The sequence below is a fragment of the Silurus meridionalis genome, chromosome 8, assembly GCF_014805685.1.
Source record: "Silurus meridionalis isolate SWU-2019-XX chromosome 8, ASM1480568v1, whole genome shotgun sequence".
NCBI lineage: Eukaryota > Metazoa > Chordata > Actinopteri > Siluriformes > Siluridae > Silurus > Silurus meridionalis.
Window position 1 is genome coordinate 13774489 of NC_060891.1, and position 18112 is coordinate 13792600.

The following is an 18112-nucleotide window of genomic DNA, read 5'->3' on the forward strand; positions in this document are numbered from 1 at the left end:
AGAACATCCACCTTCAGATACACTTTTCTTTATGAAAAATCTAATGCAAAAACACAGAAAATCAAAGTAATGTGTGCTTTTATTAAATCATTTCTGCCAGTCCAGTCCTTGGACACATTATTTTTAAGGGAGGTCTTTTGTATTTTATAATAAACTCCCAACATTCCACACTTCATTGTGTTTGAGGTTCTGATTTAGTGCAATCCTGATGGGCCTTATTTCCACAAAGCAGTGACATGAAAGCCTAAATCTACTAAAAACTGGTTTGGATTTCAACATGCTCATACAAACATGAGGAAAATTCTTCGGCTGATGGCCTCGTAGCAACACGGTGCTGTTCCTTCACTCTATGAATGGAAAAACTAAAGAACTGCTCCCTACTTTTAAGTAACCATTCAAATGCCATGTAAAATGACTCCTGCTTCGTTTGCTGTGAATTTCTGCAAAACAGACAGGACATTGTGTTCAACTCACATTCAAGTAGACCTTTTATCTTCAATATGTCTTTTAGCGCTAAAAGACTTTCCTTTAATTAAATAGCACAAAGTAAGATATTCCGTGTTTGCACAAAGCAATACCTTTTCCAATATACCCCAAATGATGGCAAGCAACAAATAAAGCCCAAAGAAAATCCATTGTTTAAAGCGAATACTGCAAAGAGAAAGGAAAACAGACGCACAGGATGAGTCTCGTGTCCAAACTCAAAGTATATTGGAAGCAAGTTGGACAGAACGTTTCAGACCATCACAATAAGGCATCATAGAAATCATTCGGTTTTATAAAAAAAACACAAGCAGCAGGTCCAGTTTCATCAAAATAGTAAAGCTTTAAATGGTAAAACGGCCCCAAAGCTGGCGTTTTTGTTTCTAGTCACATTATTGACTGACCAAGTGATACATTTTGTTATTCGTTGATCATGTGCAAAAGTATTTTTCATTATTTTGTTGACTCTTCCGCCAAACTGTACAGCGCACTCTGTTTTTGCCATTACTATAATACCACAATAAAAACGTTGCCACAAACTGTGAAGCTGACAAGAATCTGAGCGAGAAGTCTTTTTATAAAATCGAGGGCAGAACTAAAAAGAAGCTGGTGAGTATTTTCTGGTTTGGATGTTTGCCACGGATGCTTTATACTGACTCGTTGCACAGAACTTCAGCATAACCACAAGTTTGCGAAGAAGCAACTCCTGGGTCCTGCCTGATCTTGTCACTGTCCGTTTTGTTTGAGCCTCTCGAGTCGCTGGAGCAGGGCGTTTCCGAAGGCTTCTCTGTAACCCGGGCTGAGAGAGTCCAGGAGCGAGTAAACAGTCTCATGATACTGAGTGCTTAGGCCTGCATCCACCTGGTCAAAGGTGTGTCCCACTACCTGCAGGGAGGGCATTGAGAGAGGAATCAGTGAGGTGTTCAAAACATGGCAAAGAAGCCAGGAGTGGTTTTGTACTCACCCTGAGTCCTGCTTCACTGAGCTCTAAGCAGTAGCGCTTCCCTTCTCTGGTCTCCACGTTGATGAAAGCCAGATCCAGGCCGTTGGTGAGAGTTTTGGACACGAACATGTTGCTCACTGCAAAATGGACGTCGCTGACTATGGCTTCAGCCTCCAGCCGCATGTCTTTCACACCGTGCTCAATACTGCGCTCATCATATGAGGACATGGGCAGATCCTCAGGCTGATAGTCCACCTCCATCCCCTAAACACACCAGCGACTGTTACTGTACTGCGAGTCTCTGATCGAATCAAAGGCAACCGGAAACAATGACGTAATAGAGTATGCTAGTTCGCTAATTCACATGAACCAGCGCACCGACAACCTCAATACACCTACTTACAACAGGACATAAGTCAGATGATCGTAGTGACGTAGTGTGCTTGACAAACAGACAAACAAACAAAATTACCCCGACAACCATGCAAACATCATGCAGCTGGCTAATGACTACCAACGGAATTAGCTAACACTGGCTAGCTAGCACTAGTAGAGCTAATCAGTGCGATTAAACGACCACACGTCTCACACTCTGCAATATAATACACACTGCAGGTACAATAATAGAGTTTACGGTAAGGGTTCATGCGACTGAAAATGTGTTTAAAGAGTTACAATGATGTTAGCTACAGACCTCCTCCGGGGGCAGTTCACCTGTGCACTTCCGGCTCATGCCGGCAAATAAGGATGTGTTTAGGACCAACAACTATTGCGTACAATTTTTCCCTGAAGCGTGTTTTCAACACTTAAAAAAAAAGTTTATGTCGAGGTCATGAGGCGATTCAGACGTGATCACGAGAAAACAAGAAAGAAAATATATTATAATTTATATTGGGTATAATATTTACAGGGTGTTTATGTGCACACTAACCCTGTTTCACAGTGTACACTTCTAAACTCAGAGGTAACGCTCTTGTTCTCAAATTTCCAGCAACCAAGAACATATAAATACTAGGTGCAGACCAAATTGTACCATTTTTTCGCGGTTTTTTATGACTGTTTATCATTTCAATTTATTTTCTACCTAAAATGCAGCAGATATTCGTCTATCTGAGCATCTAAGCACAAAATAAAGTGAATTAGGGAGACGGTACATTTTTGCTGCGCAGATTGGTGTAGTGCGAACACACCCGGGCCGTTTGAGTGTGTAGTGAGCGTGCGGTAGTGAAGAGTGCACAGTCACCAGAGTGTTTGTAAACACCATTAGCTTCATCCACACACAAGGTGAGTGAGTAAGTGATGGATGCTGGTGTCTGGCTTTAGACCACTTGTATGGGTGTGTGTGCTCCATGGCCAGGTATCAGGCTAACTCCGGGTGTTTATGTGCACACAGTAACAGTGGAGCAGAGCAGTTTGATCTTTGTGCAGGAGGATTTTAGTTTGTACTGTTAGCTTCTCTAAAGCTGCTAGCCTGGAAGCTCAGATTGGCAAGTGCGCCAACTGTCTTGTGCACTTGGGGGGAAAAACAGACTGGTGGAGATCTGGAAGGTATTAGAGGAAGCATTCGAGTATTTTCTAAATGCTTAATATTTTGTCGGCATGAATAAAAGAAAGGCATGTCTTAGTGTAGCTTAGCCTGTTAGCAGGTCTGCTACCTGTCATGTGCTGGGAAGGTGCGCACACGCCGGTGGCTGCTTCTGGTGTTAAGGACTCTGGACCGGACATTTTTTTTATTGCTATTATTGTATTTAGCTTTTTTTCTTATTTACCGTTTTTTAGGTTAATCATTTCCTCCCAAAGACACCCAAGCAAATGATGAAGAAATTAATAGATATATTTTTGAACGATGTTAGAGATAAAACCTCAAAACACCACTAGGTGGTGTCAAAGTTTCGAGACTAGTTTTGTAGCACACTGACAGCTGCACGCACAGTCACAGGGAGCACCTAACTTCAGAAGTCATTGTGGCAAAAGACATTGTCCTGTGTACATGGGCACTGTGCAACCGGTGCTATTCTGTACACGTGTGGACTGGACTATTTTGAAGGTGATAGTGTTTAAACGTAGATAAATAAAGTACTTTCTTGTAATCAAGAGTTTGTCTCGAAACGTTTTGATACTACCTTTTATCATGAAGACTATGGAACGAGCGAAGAACAAAATCTTGCAATAGCGTTCATTGAAATCTTGGTTTTTCGGACTCCCAACAAGCCTATAAGCACAGTGGCGAGTAAGCTACACTGGAGCAGAGAATCTGAATGTGTTCGACTAAACCCGGTCTGAGCTCAGCCTTGTATAGCGCTGACATATTTAACGCAGCATGTCCGATACATGTTGTTTTGAAATGTGCACTTATTTGTACAGACTGCACTGATGCATGCCTTTAATTTAACAGTTAAGGAGAACGATGTGTATTTATCCCTGATGAGCAGCCACTATGACTGTGGCAAGGAAAAACTCCCTTAGATGTAATGAGGAAGAAACCTTGAGAGGAACCAGACTCAAAAGAGGAACCCATCCTCATTTGGGTGACATCAAGAGTGTGACCATAAATTTTTAAACACTACAGAACACTGGAGAGTGAGAACTAACATGAGCACTGGACTGTAAGATTGAGTAATGTTCTTTCTACAGTCTTTTACAGTCATTTGTGGCTATAAAACTAGGAGCTACTGAGCAACTCATAAAATAGCTCAACATTTGTGATCATCACAGATCCAACACCAGCTTCTCCATGCCAGAGCCTTTAAACAATCAAAGAGGTCCAATGTCCAAACTCCACATAAGGTGGAATCCAAATGGCGCTGGTAGGTCTCTAGATGGTTCGGGATGTTTGTGGGGTCAACATCTACTTCTTTAAAGGTCCATAATCTTTATAAGGTGGGATGTGACTGGGGTTGGAGCAACCTCAGGATGGGTAGAGAAAGAGAAGCAATGGAGTTAATGATATTAACAGTACATGTTGATAATGTGCATGTGATCAGATGTACTGGAGCACAGGGTTATGATGTGATGTGTGTTATGTGTAGGCTTTGCTTAAAAGAAAATTTTTTTATTTGCACTTAAACTGGGAGAGTGTGTCTGAGCCTCGAACACTGTCAGGTAGACTATTTCAAAGTTTAGGAGCTAAATGTGAGAATGATCTACCGCCTTTAGTGGACTTTGCTATCCTAGGAATTACTAGAAGTCTGGAGTTTTGAGATCTGAAGAAGCGAGACAGATTGTAGCGTGTTAGAAGACTGGATAGATACATGGGAGCCAAACCATTTAGTGTTTTGTAAATAAGTAGCAGTAGTTTGTAGTCGATTCGAAACTTTACAGGTAGCCAGTGTAGGGATGATCAGATTGGGGTTATATGGTCATTTTCTCGACCTTGTGAGAACTCCGGCTGCTGCATTGTGGACTAACTGTAGGTTGTTTATTAATGATGCAGAACAACCACCTAGTAATGCATTACAATAGTCCAGTCTGGAGGTCATGAATGTGTGGACGAGCTTCTCTGCATCAGATACAGACATGTTTTTTAGCTTAGAAATATTTAGCTTAGAAACTATTAGTTAAAGTACATCCTTCTAGATCCAGGTTGAAATCCTGGAGCTTCTGTGTACTGGTTTTTTGGCCGATAAGCAAGATCTGTCTTATCAAAATTGAATAACAGAAAGTTATCAGTCATCAAATCTTTTAATTCTTTGACACACTCGGTTATCCAAGCCAATTGAGCTATATCATATAGTTGGGTATCATGAGCATAACAGTGGAAGCTAATCCCATGCCTTCTAATAATATTTCCCAAGGAAAGCATTTATATTGTGAAAAGCCGGGGTTCTAGAACTGAACCTTGTGGCACCCCATAATTTACTTGCACTACCCTGGATAGCTCTCCATTTAAGTCTACAATGCCTGTCCCTGAATGCTGATGTAATTTCGCAAGCGATTTAGGAGATCATGATCTATAGTGTCAAATGCAGAACTTAGATCTAGCAAAACTAACAGAGAGATGTAGCCTCGGTCTGAAGCTAAAAACAGGTCATAAGTGATTTTAACTAGAGCAGTTTTTGTGCTATGATGGGGCCTAAAACCCGACTGAAACTTTTCAAAGATATTGTTCTCTTGTAAGTAGGAACAGAACTAGGCAGACACAATCTTTTCTAAAATCTTAGACATAAATAGGAGATTTGAAATAGGTCTGTAATTTGTTAGTGTGTTTGGATCTAAATTAGGTTTCTTAATGAGAAACCTTAAGACCTTATTATTAACTCCTCACTTCTAAAGATAGTGAGGAGTTAATATTCAGAAGAGCTTCACCAGCTGTATGTAACACTTCTTTCAGTAGTTTAGTTGGAATGAGATCAGACAGTGAATTCAGTGAAGAAAGTCCTCACTACTAAACTGTGATGGAATACGTTTTTCAGATACCTGATTTGTTGTACATTTAGCTACTGTACTGAATAGGAACCTGGGATTGTTTTTGTTGTTTTCTATGAGTTTGCTCAGATCTAGCAGCATTTAGCGCCTGTCTGTAGCTGAGCATACTGTCTTTATACACAATTCGAAATACCTCCAATTTAGTTTTCCTCCATTTTCTTTCCAGATTACGGGCTGTTCTCTTGAGGGCATGAGTATGACTATCATACCATGGTGCAGGTGTTTTCTCTCTAACCTTTTTTTTAAACAGGTGTGGGCAACGATGTCTGATGTGCTAGTGAGGATAGTGTCTATGTTGTTAGACATTTGATCAAGATTGTTAGCATTTAGGGGTTTAGTGAGAAATTGAGATAAATCAGGCAGGTTATTTATGAATCTGTCCTTAGTGGCCTGAACAGAACAATAGTCCTACCAAGTTGATAACGTGGTGAAACACGGCTAATCTGCTCTACCTGTAGTGTGTACAGTATGAGATAATGGTCTGTAAGGTCATCACTCTGAGGTAAAATATCTATATCAGTGACGTCTGCTCCGTGGGATATTATTAGGTCTAGTGTGTGTGATTAAAATGATGAGTCGGTCTGGTGACGTTTTGTTTAACCCCAAAAGAGTTTATTAAGTCCACAAATGATAGTCCTAGGGCATCATTTGCATCATCTACAAGAATATTAAAATGTCCTACAAGCAGCACTTTATCAAAATTGATCAAGAGATCTGAAAGAAAACGAGCAAACTCTTGGAGAAAATCATTGCAGGGCCCTGGGGGTCTGTACACGGTGGCCAGAGGGAGAGAAAGTAGGGGTTTTCTATGTATGTCTGAAAGTACAACTTTAAGAACGAGCACTTCAAATGATTTAAACCTGAATCCTAATATCTGACTAACATTAAGAAGGGCACTATAAATGGTAGCTACACCACCCCCACGACCAGTCTGACGGGGCTCATGTTTATAAGCATATTCTGACAGTGTAGACTCGTTTAGACCCATATAATCATTTGGTTTAATTTTGCGCTGGGCCTGTGCAGGGAAACACGCGGAGTTGAGGTGCTTGGAGCGTTGGGTTCAACCCGAGAATTTACCTGGGACTAGTGAGCGTCCGCCCGGGATGTTTCCAGCGCCGCTTTCCGCTCTCATAGCTGGGCATGCTTTGCATTTAGGTCGCGGATCTGTTTCTCCACAGCCTCCAGCTCAAACTCCACCGAGTCCTCACCTGTGCACAACCGACATAGTGCTTATAATAGCGAATAGAGTTAAGATAAAGTGTGTAATCTACACTAGTGGTAGTCGGTTAACGAGCTACAGGCACAAGTCAGGAAGACAAAAACAATTGTTCGGGATTAATAAAGGAGGAAAAAAAATTAATGTTAAGTTTGAAAACGCCAACGGAAATACAAACACGGAACTCGCGGCAAACAAGTCAAACACCGGAAGCTGTGTCACAGGAGAGAGATCCGAGTAAGTAGAGGGTCAAACACGGTCAACAGCTAATAAACAACATGACAGACAGGATGCAGAATTAAGTTTGGAAATAAAGCAGTAAGTAAAAGCCAGACATTTTTATTCTCAGACACGCACATTTGCCTGAGCAGGACTTTCCTGTCTGTTAGTTTATTAATGTTTGGGATTAGATGCTGTGCTCTAATGGAGTGAAGGTGTGCATCATCTTCAAAACAGAAAAGTTGCTCACATACATGCCAAACATGCAGAGCGTTCGAGCAGCCTGGAGATGGAAATGAGACATTGTCAGCAGTGTCCACAGAGTCAAACTTTCCCCGTTTTAATAGAGATATGATATTATAAGCAGGCATGGGCGTAAATCCCGGGGGGGACGGAGGGGACATGTCCCCCCCCATCCGAGGGTTGCCCCCATAAAAATATTTTAAAAATCGCACTCTATTATATGTATTCTCTAATATATAAAAAAATATATGTATGTATAACTAAAATAATTGTGTAAGTAGAAAAAAAAAACGCAAACATGCATTTAGAAACAGTTGAGTTCCCCCCTCCCCTTCCTCACAGTGGTGGAACCGTGGGCTGGAAGTGACCCCCGGGCTTTGAGTTTGACATGTCAGACATAGACAAAAGCTTTTTGGATAAGAGTGTTGCCCTGTGATATGGTCAGAAAGAGTCTGACTTGTGGCTTTATTTTCAAGAAATATATTTTGAGTTGCGTGCATTGTTCTCCAGCTTATTTTCACTAAACAAAAAACTTTCATTGATTGTCAGTAGGAGGTGTATTTTATTTCCCTCCTGGGGAACTGATTTGTTCACACTTACTCAGTATTTCTGCTTGGTGCTCGGGTTTCTATTGGTTGGCCGAAGGCACCACATTCCTATATATTTATATTTTTGCTGTTCAGTTTTATGTGAATTTTTATGAAATTCTGAAAGCTGAAACGTATTATTTATTTTTTAAACATTTCTTTGTGGTCATTGTCTAGGTGCTGTATTTTTACCCTTTGAATTTTTTCGCCACTAGGGTTGGGACTGTCATGCCACTTCGCCTCATTCTGAAGGACAACGTTAAACCACAAAAGCGATTGGACATTACAGTCTACAGAATGATCACTCACACAGCATTCTTAAAATCAATATCCGTGCGTCTCCTCTATGAAAACACCATCCTAGCATAAGGTTTTCTTAGGCTGTCCTCGGCTGAATTCACAAAGCAGACACAATGCCGTGGCCTTTTTCAGAGTCTATTAAAAAGCGGGCTTGCAGATATCTTCTGCATCGGTACCTGGGCAATTTTCTCCAAGAAAAGCTGAGTTTGGACCAGCTTAGTGTGGACCTCTATCAAGGCAAAGGTTCACTTGCACAAGTGCCACTGGACAAATGGGTAAGTGTGTGTGTGTGTGTGTGTGTGTGATAGGAGGTGTGTATCACCACTAGGTTCTATCATGCTGTAGCTTTTACCAGGAGGTTATATGTGCAGCAGTGTTTATGTGTATGATCACATACAAAATAAACTAGTATGACTCATGACCTTGTGTGGCATTCCTGCAGTCACTGAATGAGATTCTTGAATCTGTGGATGCTCCATTTGAAGTGACTGAGGGCTTCATCCAGGCCATTTCCCTCACTGTACCATGGTCCTCATTGCTCCAAGACAACTGTGCTCTGGTAGTCAAAGGCTTGGAAATGGTGTTCAGGCCAAGACCACGCATTGGTAAGTGACAAATGTACATATATTTTTTTAGGCAGGGTAACGTAAGCTTTGGTGTTTGTTTGTTTCACATTATAATCTTCATTTTTATCTGTGTGTAGCATCTGGAACAGAGCCCATGTACTGGTCTAGCTTTATGACAAGCAGTATGCAGCTGGCGAAGGAATGCCTGAGTCAGAGACTGACTGATGATCTGGGAGAGAGTTTCCAACCTCTAGAAGGTCTCGAAAAGTTTGCTGAGACAATAGAGACAGGTATTGAATTCTGCTACAAAGTATCTAATATATTATGTGTAATATCATGCTTTTATGTTTTGTAGAATGTGTAGATCTGATTATATATTATCTTGCATCACTGAGATTAATGTGTAAATAATAAACAAGATGGCAGGTGGCGCTGCAGCTTTTTAAGTTGCCGGCTGTTGAGTGAGTTAACATGTTAATTTTTGGTTCTTTAGTTTTGAGAAGAGTCAAGGTCACATTTTTGGATACAGTCCTCAAGATTGAACATGTTCCAGAAAATTCCAAAACAGGAATCGCCCTTGAAATCAGAATCAAAAGGTACATTTTTGGTAACAGCATAAAATACACACAATGATATACAGTCCCTGACAAAAGTCTTGTCGCTTATCCATTTTGTAGAAACACCTGCTATTAACCTGACGTTTAATTAATCAATTGGTGTTAGAAATAGCTCATATGAAAAGCTAAAACCCTCCCAAATGATGTTTAATGCACTGTATAAATTAATTGAGTGTCTTTTATTTAAAATATTTGTTAAAATATTGTTAAAATTAGCGTTCATGTACAGTCGGAGCTACTGCCTGGGGCATTCTGTTATAAGAAAATCCACATCTTCTGAACAATCTGATTTGAGCGTTCAAATAAAAAGCTGTGGTTTAATAAGTAATCGATGATCAAGCATGCAAAGTGCCAGGTAGTTTAGCAAACTGCTGTGCAAATTGACAAAGAATACAACTGGTCAGATAATGCTTCAATATTGAAGCTGGGTATTGGGTCACCTGGTCATAAGTATGGTATGGGATTTTTAAGCATTGCATTCCATATTACATACCAATTTGCTCTTAGAATTCCCTCCACTCTTCTGGGAAGAGGTTCTACTAGATTTTGGAGTGTGCCAATGGATATTTGTGTTCATCAGCCACAAGTGTATTATGAAAGGCAGGTACTGATGTAGGTGAGGAAGCCTGGGGTGCAGTCAGCGTTCACATTCATCCTAAAGGTGTTCAGCAGGGATGAGATCAGAGCGCTATAGCAGGCCACTCAAGATCTTACTCTCCAAAGCATGTAAAGCTTACTTTGTGCACAGAGGCATTCCCATGCTGGAACAGGTTTGTGTTTCCAAGTACAAGTGAATGCAAAATATAATTTTAGTGCATCTAAAGATGTCCTGTAAAATTGAGTGCCTCCACCTTTGTGGTAACAGTTTGGAAAAGAACCACATATACCAGGAAAGGCCAGGTGACCCAATACTTTTGGAAATATAGTGCATCAATGTAATTATATCACCTTATTATTTATAGCTACATTGTCCGTCTCTGAGTAGCTTTTAATAATTTCTTTTCTGAAGGTTAGCATGCTTCTTCGTAATATCCATTTAACATTATAACTAACGATAGTTGTATATTAAAAAAAAACCCTTTTGTTTCTTGGTATCCTTAGGATTGTTTACTGTGATGAAACTGCTGAAGAGGGCTCAAGTGTAAACATTCATCAACCCACCACATTTGCACACAAAAACCTGACATTGGAGGGTGCAAATGTTTTTTGGGATGAGTTTTCAGAGATCTCTCGTGCCAGTGTCAAATCGTCCCCCACTCAGTCGGTGAGTTTATTTCAACAGTGATTATACATTTAAACATTTATGAATGTATTAAGGTTTTGGGCTTGTTTATATCTTCATATATCTGCTTTCTTTGTTGGATTTACAGGAAACTGAGCCTAAGTTATCCCCAAGCTGGAATCCAAAAATTATTTGTGAGCCTCACCCACAGTTCACAGAACCTGTATGTGCCAGCACACCTTTTGAACCTGTGCAGGTGGGCTGCCTTAGTGGCAAACTGGAGCTGTCCCTGGTTCTGAAGCAGAATGAAGCCATGCCTGGAGCCAAGGTTTGGAACTGTACAGTAATATTTAACTTTGATTTTATTTGCTCTTTAAAAACATGTCTTGGTCTACCTAAGTACTCGTGTACACCTGTATAGAATATCTTATAGTGCAGACACTCTTCCTTCAGAATAATCTATTATCTGTAATGTGATAGCATCTTTTCAATATGGAATATAAACACTGTATGGACAAAAGTATGTGGACACCTGATGAGCAAACCCAGATTTTCTAAATCTTTCCAAAACTGTTGCCACAAAGTTGTACGCACACTTGTATGCTGTAGTATTAAAATTTCTGAATATAAAGATGGTATAAACCTGTTGTAAAGAGGTACAAACCCAGCATCACAGCCCCTGTTCTTAAAGCATAGTTCAAGTCAAGGTTTGAACTCAAGTGCCTGCACAGAGCTCTGACCTCAGCTGCACCAAACACCTTCGGGATGAACTGGAATGCCGACTAGCAGAATGTGCATCAGCCCTTAAGGCCTAACCTCAGTGATTAAATGAGCAAACCCTCCCCACCGTACTCCAAAATTTATTAAAAGTGTTCAGTAAAGTGGAGACTGTTTTAACAGCAAAGGTAGGACCGATTTCCTGTAAATGCTGATGGTTTGGAACTGAGCACATAGAGATGTGATGTTCATGTGTTCACATGCATTTGACCATATACTGTAGTGTATATGGTGTGACTGTGTAGTTCAGCAAATGTAATGCCATAGAGATTCCGCTTTGTTAATAATTACATTTGCCCTTTTGTCAGCTGGACATTGAAGGACAGATTGATTCATTAATCATGCTTCTGTCACCACGGCAAGTCCACCTGCTACTAGATATGTTTGGAGTATTCTCTTGCTCCGGTATGTCTTCAAGGATTGGGAATTTTATAAATGCACACACACATCGCGTTAGATCAGAATTTCCTACTTTTATTATATATTTTCAATCATTTTGATAGAATGTCTTTTGTGTATGTATTATGTAGCAGCACAGAAATGGTCTGGCTTGGCTAAGGACAGAAAAAGTCGTCCCATGCAGCAGGAAGATGAGTACCGTCTACAAATGGAGCTTAACCGCTGCTTAAAAAAGGAGCCAATGACTGCTGGGATGAACCAAGACTTGTTTGAGAGCCAGACCACCAGAACCATGTCAAGCAGAGGTAAATTCTTGCTTAAACATATCCACTACCTTAAGATTAAATATTGGCATCTTAAATATTATGTATTTTTCTATCATTCAAGCAGAAGATGTATTTTTCTCCATGGCTGACATGGACATGTCACACAGTCTATCATCTCTGCCCCCTCTTGGAGACCCACCCACTGTAGATCTGGATTTGTCTCTCAACAGCAACTACTCCACCTCTCTGGGGGAGTCAACCTCTGGCACTGCAACTGTGAGTCATCCGTTTTAAAAGGCATAACAAAATGATATAGGTATAACAGAAACAGCTGTGTTGAATGTTATGAAATGTCTTATAGACTGTATGGGATCAGTACTTGGATATGCCTAAACAAAGGAAAAACAAAGCCATGAAACACAGATGTTCTCCAGAGACCCTCAGTGCCCATATAACCTGCCAAGACAGACCAGTAAGTCTTTCGGACAGTAAATGTTTGCAGTACCTCTGTTACTTTTTCGTAATATTGTTTTATAAATTACTATGTTTTCCCCAAGAGGTTCAATCTTTAAAAGACTTTTAGCATTTTACCACATATTATCTACTCACCTTAGTTCTTGAACAAATATTTTATGCTATATAGTTTTACTATAGTAAAAGGGGTTATGATAATCACAAATTGAATTATTTGTTTTCCTTGATTCTAGCTTATTCGTCCAAGGGCCACTGCGATGAGTCCAGGCCTGAGCTGGTTTTCAGGCTGACGGTGGGCAATCTATGCTTGTCTGTCCTGCACATTGATCCTCTCCCACCCCCAGACTCAACTCTCAGCCCTCTTGCACCAATGACCTCTAAATTTTTCCACATGATGGCTAATGATCAGCTACATCTAAGAGGGTTCCTCAAAGCACGAGCTGTTTTTGACCAGGCCTGCCCACACGACCACCTTAGGTGGGGTTTATGCGCTTGTCAAACTTTAAAATTTTAAAGTATACAGCATTGTTGGTGAAGAAACAGTTCTACAGGATTGTCAGTGAATTTTCATGTTCGGAAATCCACATGTGAATGTTTGAACACAAGTTCTAACTGTAAACCACTGAACACCAAATGACTTTGATATGGGGTAGGATTAGTTAAAGCTTAAATCAACCTAGAAACTGAAAAAAAGTATGTGTATATTATGTGTAGTAAACAGAATCTCAAATAGTATTATATTAGTCATATACACTCACTGGCCACTTTAATAAGTACACCTTACTAGTACCGGGTTGGACCCCTTTTTGCCTTCAGAACTGCCTTAATCCTTTGTGGCATAGATTCAACAAGGTACTGGAAACATTCCTCAGAGATTTTGGTCCATATTGACATGATAGCATCACGCAGTTGCTGCAGATTTGTTGGCTGCACATCCATGATGCGAATCTCCCGTTCCACCACATCCCAAAGGTGCTCTATTGGATTGAGATCTGGTGACTGTGGAGGCCATTTGAGTACAGTGAACTCATTGTCATGTTCAAGAAACCAGTCTGAGATGATTCACACTTTATGACATGGCGCGTTATCCTGCTGGAAGTAGCCATCAGAAGATGTGGTCATAAAGGGATGGACATGGTCAGCAACAATACTCAGGTAGGCTGTGGCATTGACACGATGCTCAATTGGTACTAATGGGCCCAAAGTGTGCCAAGAAAATATCCCCCACACCATTACACCACCACCACCAGCCTGAACCGTTGATACAAGGCAGGATGGATCCATGCTTTCATGTTGCTGACGCCAAATTCTGACCCTACCATCTGAATGTCGCAGCAGAAATTGAGACTCATCAGACCAGGCAACGTTTTTCCAATCTTCTATTGTCCAATTTTGGTGAGCCTGTGTGAATTGTAGCCTCCGTTTCCTGTTCTTAGCTGTCAGGAGTGGCACCCGGTGTGGTCTTCTGCTGCTGTAGCCCATCCGCCTCAAGGTTCGATGTGTTGTGCGTTCAGAGATGCTCTTCTGCATACCTCGGTTGTAACGAGTGGTTATTTGAGTTACTGTTGCCTTTCTATCAGTTCGAACTAGTCTGGCCATTCTCCTCTGACCTCTGGCATCAACAAGGCATTTGCGCCCACAGAACTGCCGCTCACTGGATATTTTCTCTTTTTCAGACCATTCTCTGTAAACCCTAGAGATGGTTGTGTGTGAAAATCCCAGTAGATCAGCAGTTTCTGAAATACTCAGACCAGCCCATCTGGCACCAACAACCATGCCCCATTCTGACGCTCAGTTTAAACTGCAGCAGATCGTCTTGACCATGTCTACATGCCTAAATGCATTGAGTTGCTGCCATGTGATTGGCTGATTAGAAATTTGTGTTAACGAGCAGTTGGACAGGTGTACCTAATAAAGTGGCCGGTGAGTGTATAATGTACTCTGTTGTTGTGTATATATTCAGTTACTGTAGCATAAAACTATTAGAGTATATATGTGGTAAATAAAATGCCTGTCCGCATAAGAAATGATAATATAAATGCACATGCTAGGAGATTTGTATATCTAAAATTAAGCTGGATAGAGGGGAAGTGGTAGCAGAGCTGCTGTATCATGGCTGACCTTGTGCTCTGACCCCAGCTTTCTAACATTGTTGGTATATGATTGAAGAAAGCATTTCACTGTGCTGTAATGGACATGTGACAAGTACAAAGCACCTTTAACTTTTTATCTTAAAACATTAGCGTTTAAATAATTTTAAAACAGTTTTCTTTACAGTTTGTTCAAATTGGTTTTGATTGTTGTTTTTGTTTATTTGGCTGTAATGCCTGTCTCTCTTTCCCAGATTTATTGGTCAGGGATTAAAGGTAACATATGAGCATTGCCAAGGCTCCAGCTTACGTACTCTCAGCACAGACCTGTCCCTCAGGTGTATGGAGCTGCTGGAATGCCTCTACCCCACAGAGAATCGCAGAAGCACTGTGCAGAGTGGAGTGCATTACACAGAGGTTTCTTTCTTTTCTTTTTCATAAAGTCGAAATCGAAAGCTTGGTCAGTTACTGAATAAGATGTTGTTTTTCTTCTTCTTTGAAACACCAGCTCTTAACATTTGATGTTGATACCAGCTGTGATCCCCCTACACAAACCTGTTTTCATTTGTTCTACAAGTTAACCGAACGCAGAGGTCCGCAGGTAAACAAGCATGTAGTAAAGCAGTTACTGGCAGTCATTAGACATTAAGTGACTAATGAGATCCTGTGACATTATACATAGTGGTGTTTTACTTGTAATGATGTGTGACTTTATAATTTATGCATAAAAACATAATAGATATGTTGTTTTTTAGATTCTCATATTCCTTTCTTCTTCTCTGTGTGCATCACTACTCTAAGGGTGGGCAAGTGCGTCTGAGTGCTATGCCCTGTAAAGCAGAGTTTCAGGTGGAGCTGGGTAAGGCTCGCTCAGAGTGTGACATCAGCATTGTGGATCGTCTCCACTCCCTGCTTCAGCCCCAGAAACTGGCTACCACAGAAACCATGGCCTCTCACATGTACACATCCTATAACAAGCATGTTAGCCTTGTAAGACATCTTTGATCACTCCTTTCTTGCTCCAATAGGTCTGTTTGTATTCATGCTAATTATGCTAATATTTCTGCTAATTATGTGTCATTTTATTTCTGTTTCCCTTCAGCACAAGGCTTTTGCAGAGGTCTTTCTGGAGGATAGCCGCAGTCCTGCGCACTGTTTGTTTGCCGTGTCTGTAAATGCTCCTCAACTAGTGCTAGTGGTACGGTTTCCCATCCCCGACCTGCGCTCAGACCAGGAGAGGGGCCCTTGGTTTAAAAAATCTTTGCAAAAGGAGGTGCTGCGCTTAGAGCTGGAGGACGTCGAGCTCAAAACCGAGTTCAGTGGAAATAGTTCACCGGAGCAGACCAAGATAGAACTTACCTTTAAGGAGCTCAGTGGTACAACCTCAAAAATAAATTTAATACAACCAATCACTTAATAACATCTTATGTAGGTTTCTGTATATTTCTAGATACAAGATATTTTATATATCTAACAAAAACACATCTAGCTCAATTAGATCTGTAGATTGTACAGAAAATGTGTAACTTTAAACTTAACTGTGAATATATATATTATATATATAAATTATTATTGTTTTTTATTTTTATTTCAGGTACATTCCAGAATGACAAAGATCATGATGCATCCAGGTTCTTACGTGTGTCACATACTATGGAGGAAAACATGACCTCTTCTGACAATGGCAAATTTGATTGGCCTAGGTATAGTACTTCAAAAATTTACTGAGCAAAGCACATTAATTTTAGGTCAGTTGTCATGTGCATTTGGTTTCTTAAATTAATTTAGAAATGCTTCTTTGTCTTTCTCTTTGTAGAGTGGTCCTGAAGGTGAACCCCATGGTTGTACACTCCATATTGGAGCGGGTTACGACTGAAGAGGAGGAGGAAGGTGCTGAAGGATGTTCACAGGAGGAAGAGGAGGAAGAGGAAGGAGCTGCCCATTCTTTAAAGGACGTGTGCGATTTTGGTAAACCTGAGCCGTCGCCCTTCTCCTCACGACGTGTCATGTACGAGAATGAAGAAGTAAGTGAAAGCGGAATGTTACAAGATTATATGTACAGATGGTCCCCAAATTACGATGGTTCGACTTACGATTTTCCGATCTTACGATGACGATAGCGATAAAACAAAATTGTAAAAAATGTAACATTTTGTGCAACAGGCAGCTGGGATGAGCGTATATGTGAGATGCCCCACCTTTGCTAGCGGTCAGCAATTTTAGTGATGAAAGCATGTTTTCCAATTGCCCAAGTATTTCTCCTGCTGGTAGTGAAAAAAGAAGAGGAAAGCCATCAGTTTAGAGCAGAAAATGACAATTATAAATCAGCATGAAGCAGTAAAGACTATCACAGTCATAGTACCATCTTCGACTTACGATATTTTTGACTTACGGTGGTGTTTTTCTAAAATAATATTGTTCTAACTTGGGTTTCTTTAGTTACTGTGCATTTGTGTTCTTATCAGATGGTCATTCCAGGAGATGTAGTGGAGATGACTGAATTCCAAGAGAAAACCATGAGCAATTCCCGTTACATTCTTGAACTGTCTTTCCCAAATGTGCAAATATCACTACCTAATAAGGCCTTCTATGAGAAACTACACAACAGGTACTGGAATATAAAAAAAAAAATAACCTTGAGTCATTCTTATTTTTATATTCATTTCAATACCATTTATTCAGCTGGTGTGTTTTTTTAAAAATATAATTTGCTCTGTCAGGATTAACAATGACCTGCTGCTATGGGAGCCTACAGCCCCATCACCAGTGGAGACAGTGGAGAGCATGCCATATGGTGGTGGCCTCTCTGTAGCCAGCCAGCTAATAAGTACCTACAACAAGGATAACTTCAGTCAGTTCAGATCTCTTGGTCCTGAGGGTAAGCGCCACTTCCCTTCTATGGCAGTGTACAATTTAAGTCAAAGAAATGTATATTTGCTTTGATCCGTCCACCACATCTGATGCTACTCTAAGATGTGTACAGTCTATGTTTTGTTAACTTGACTTGTTTCTTAGGGTGAATTTATTTCACTTGTTTGCTGTAAGTTCTCAGATGTTCCTTGTGTTTGTAGAAGATGAAAGTGGTTCAGAAGAGGAGACTCTGCCATACTACACTCCAGCTGAGCTGGGCTATAGGAACATGAAGAAGAGGAAAAATAAGATGCAGTCAAAGAACTCACAGAGCCTGTTCTCTCTTCTGCTATCTGTAAATCACTGTCTTGTAGCAGTACATACAGAGGCTAAGGTAAATGAAACTGACCTTATTAGTAAATCTATTGTAAT

At 40.5% G+C, this 18112-nt stretch overlaps 2 protein-coding genes across 4 annotated transcripts in view; one reads left to right on the plus strand and one right to left on the minus strand.

Moving 5' to 3' along the window:
• Nucleotides 1-61: 61 nt before the first annotated feature.
• Nucleotides 62-7265, minus strand: LOC124389703 (gsk3b interacting protein). 3 transcript variants are annotated; one of them, XM_046855143.1, is made up of 3 exons: nt 6932-7265; nt 1448-1690; nt 62-1368 (listed from the first exon to the last, which is right to left on the minus strand). In XM_046855143.1, the coding sequence occupies exons 2-3, from the start codon at nt 1685-1687 to the stop codon at nt 1210-1212; spliced, it is 399 nt and encodes a 132-aa protein (XP_046711099.1). In that variant the 5' UTR covers nt 1688-1690; nt 6932-7265; the 3' UTR covers nt 62-1209. The 3 variants fall into 3 exon arrangements, with proteins under 3 accessions (XP_046711099.1, XP_046711098.1, XP_046711097.1); XM_046855142.1 differs by lacking the exon at nt 6932-7265 and adding an exon at nt 2121-2261; XM_046855141.1 differs by lacking the exon at nt 6932-7265 and adding an exon at nt 1830-2109.
• Nucleotides 2592-18112, plus strand: part of atg2b (autophagy related 2B) — a 27137-nt gene continuing 11616 nt past the window's right edge. The window contains 22 exon segments of the mRNA XM_046855137.1: nt 2592-2710; nt 8335-8694; nt 8862-9024; nt 9123-9275; nt 9479-9581; nt 10704-10866; nt 10973-11152; nt 11910-12006; nt 12132-12305; nt 12391-12542; nt 12628-12661; nt 12664-12738; nt 12974-13217; nt 15085-15247; nt 15339-15431; nt 15632-15820; nt 15933-16206; nt 16425-16533; nt 16647-16854; nt 17296-17438; nt 17551-17708; nt 17902-18074. Coding sequence (XP_046711093.1) covers nt 8533-8694; nt 8862-9024; nt 9123-9275; nt 9479-9581; nt 10704-10866; nt 10973-11152; nt 11910-12006; nt 12132-12305; nt 12391-12542; nt 12628-12661; nt 12664-12738; nt 12974-13217; nt 15085-15247; nt 15339-15431; nt 15632-15820; nt 15933-16206; nt 16425-16533; nt 16647-16854; nt 17296-17438; nt 17551-17708; nt 17902-18074 — 3210 coding nt within the window. The 5' untranslated portion in view covers nt 2592-2710; nt 8335-8532.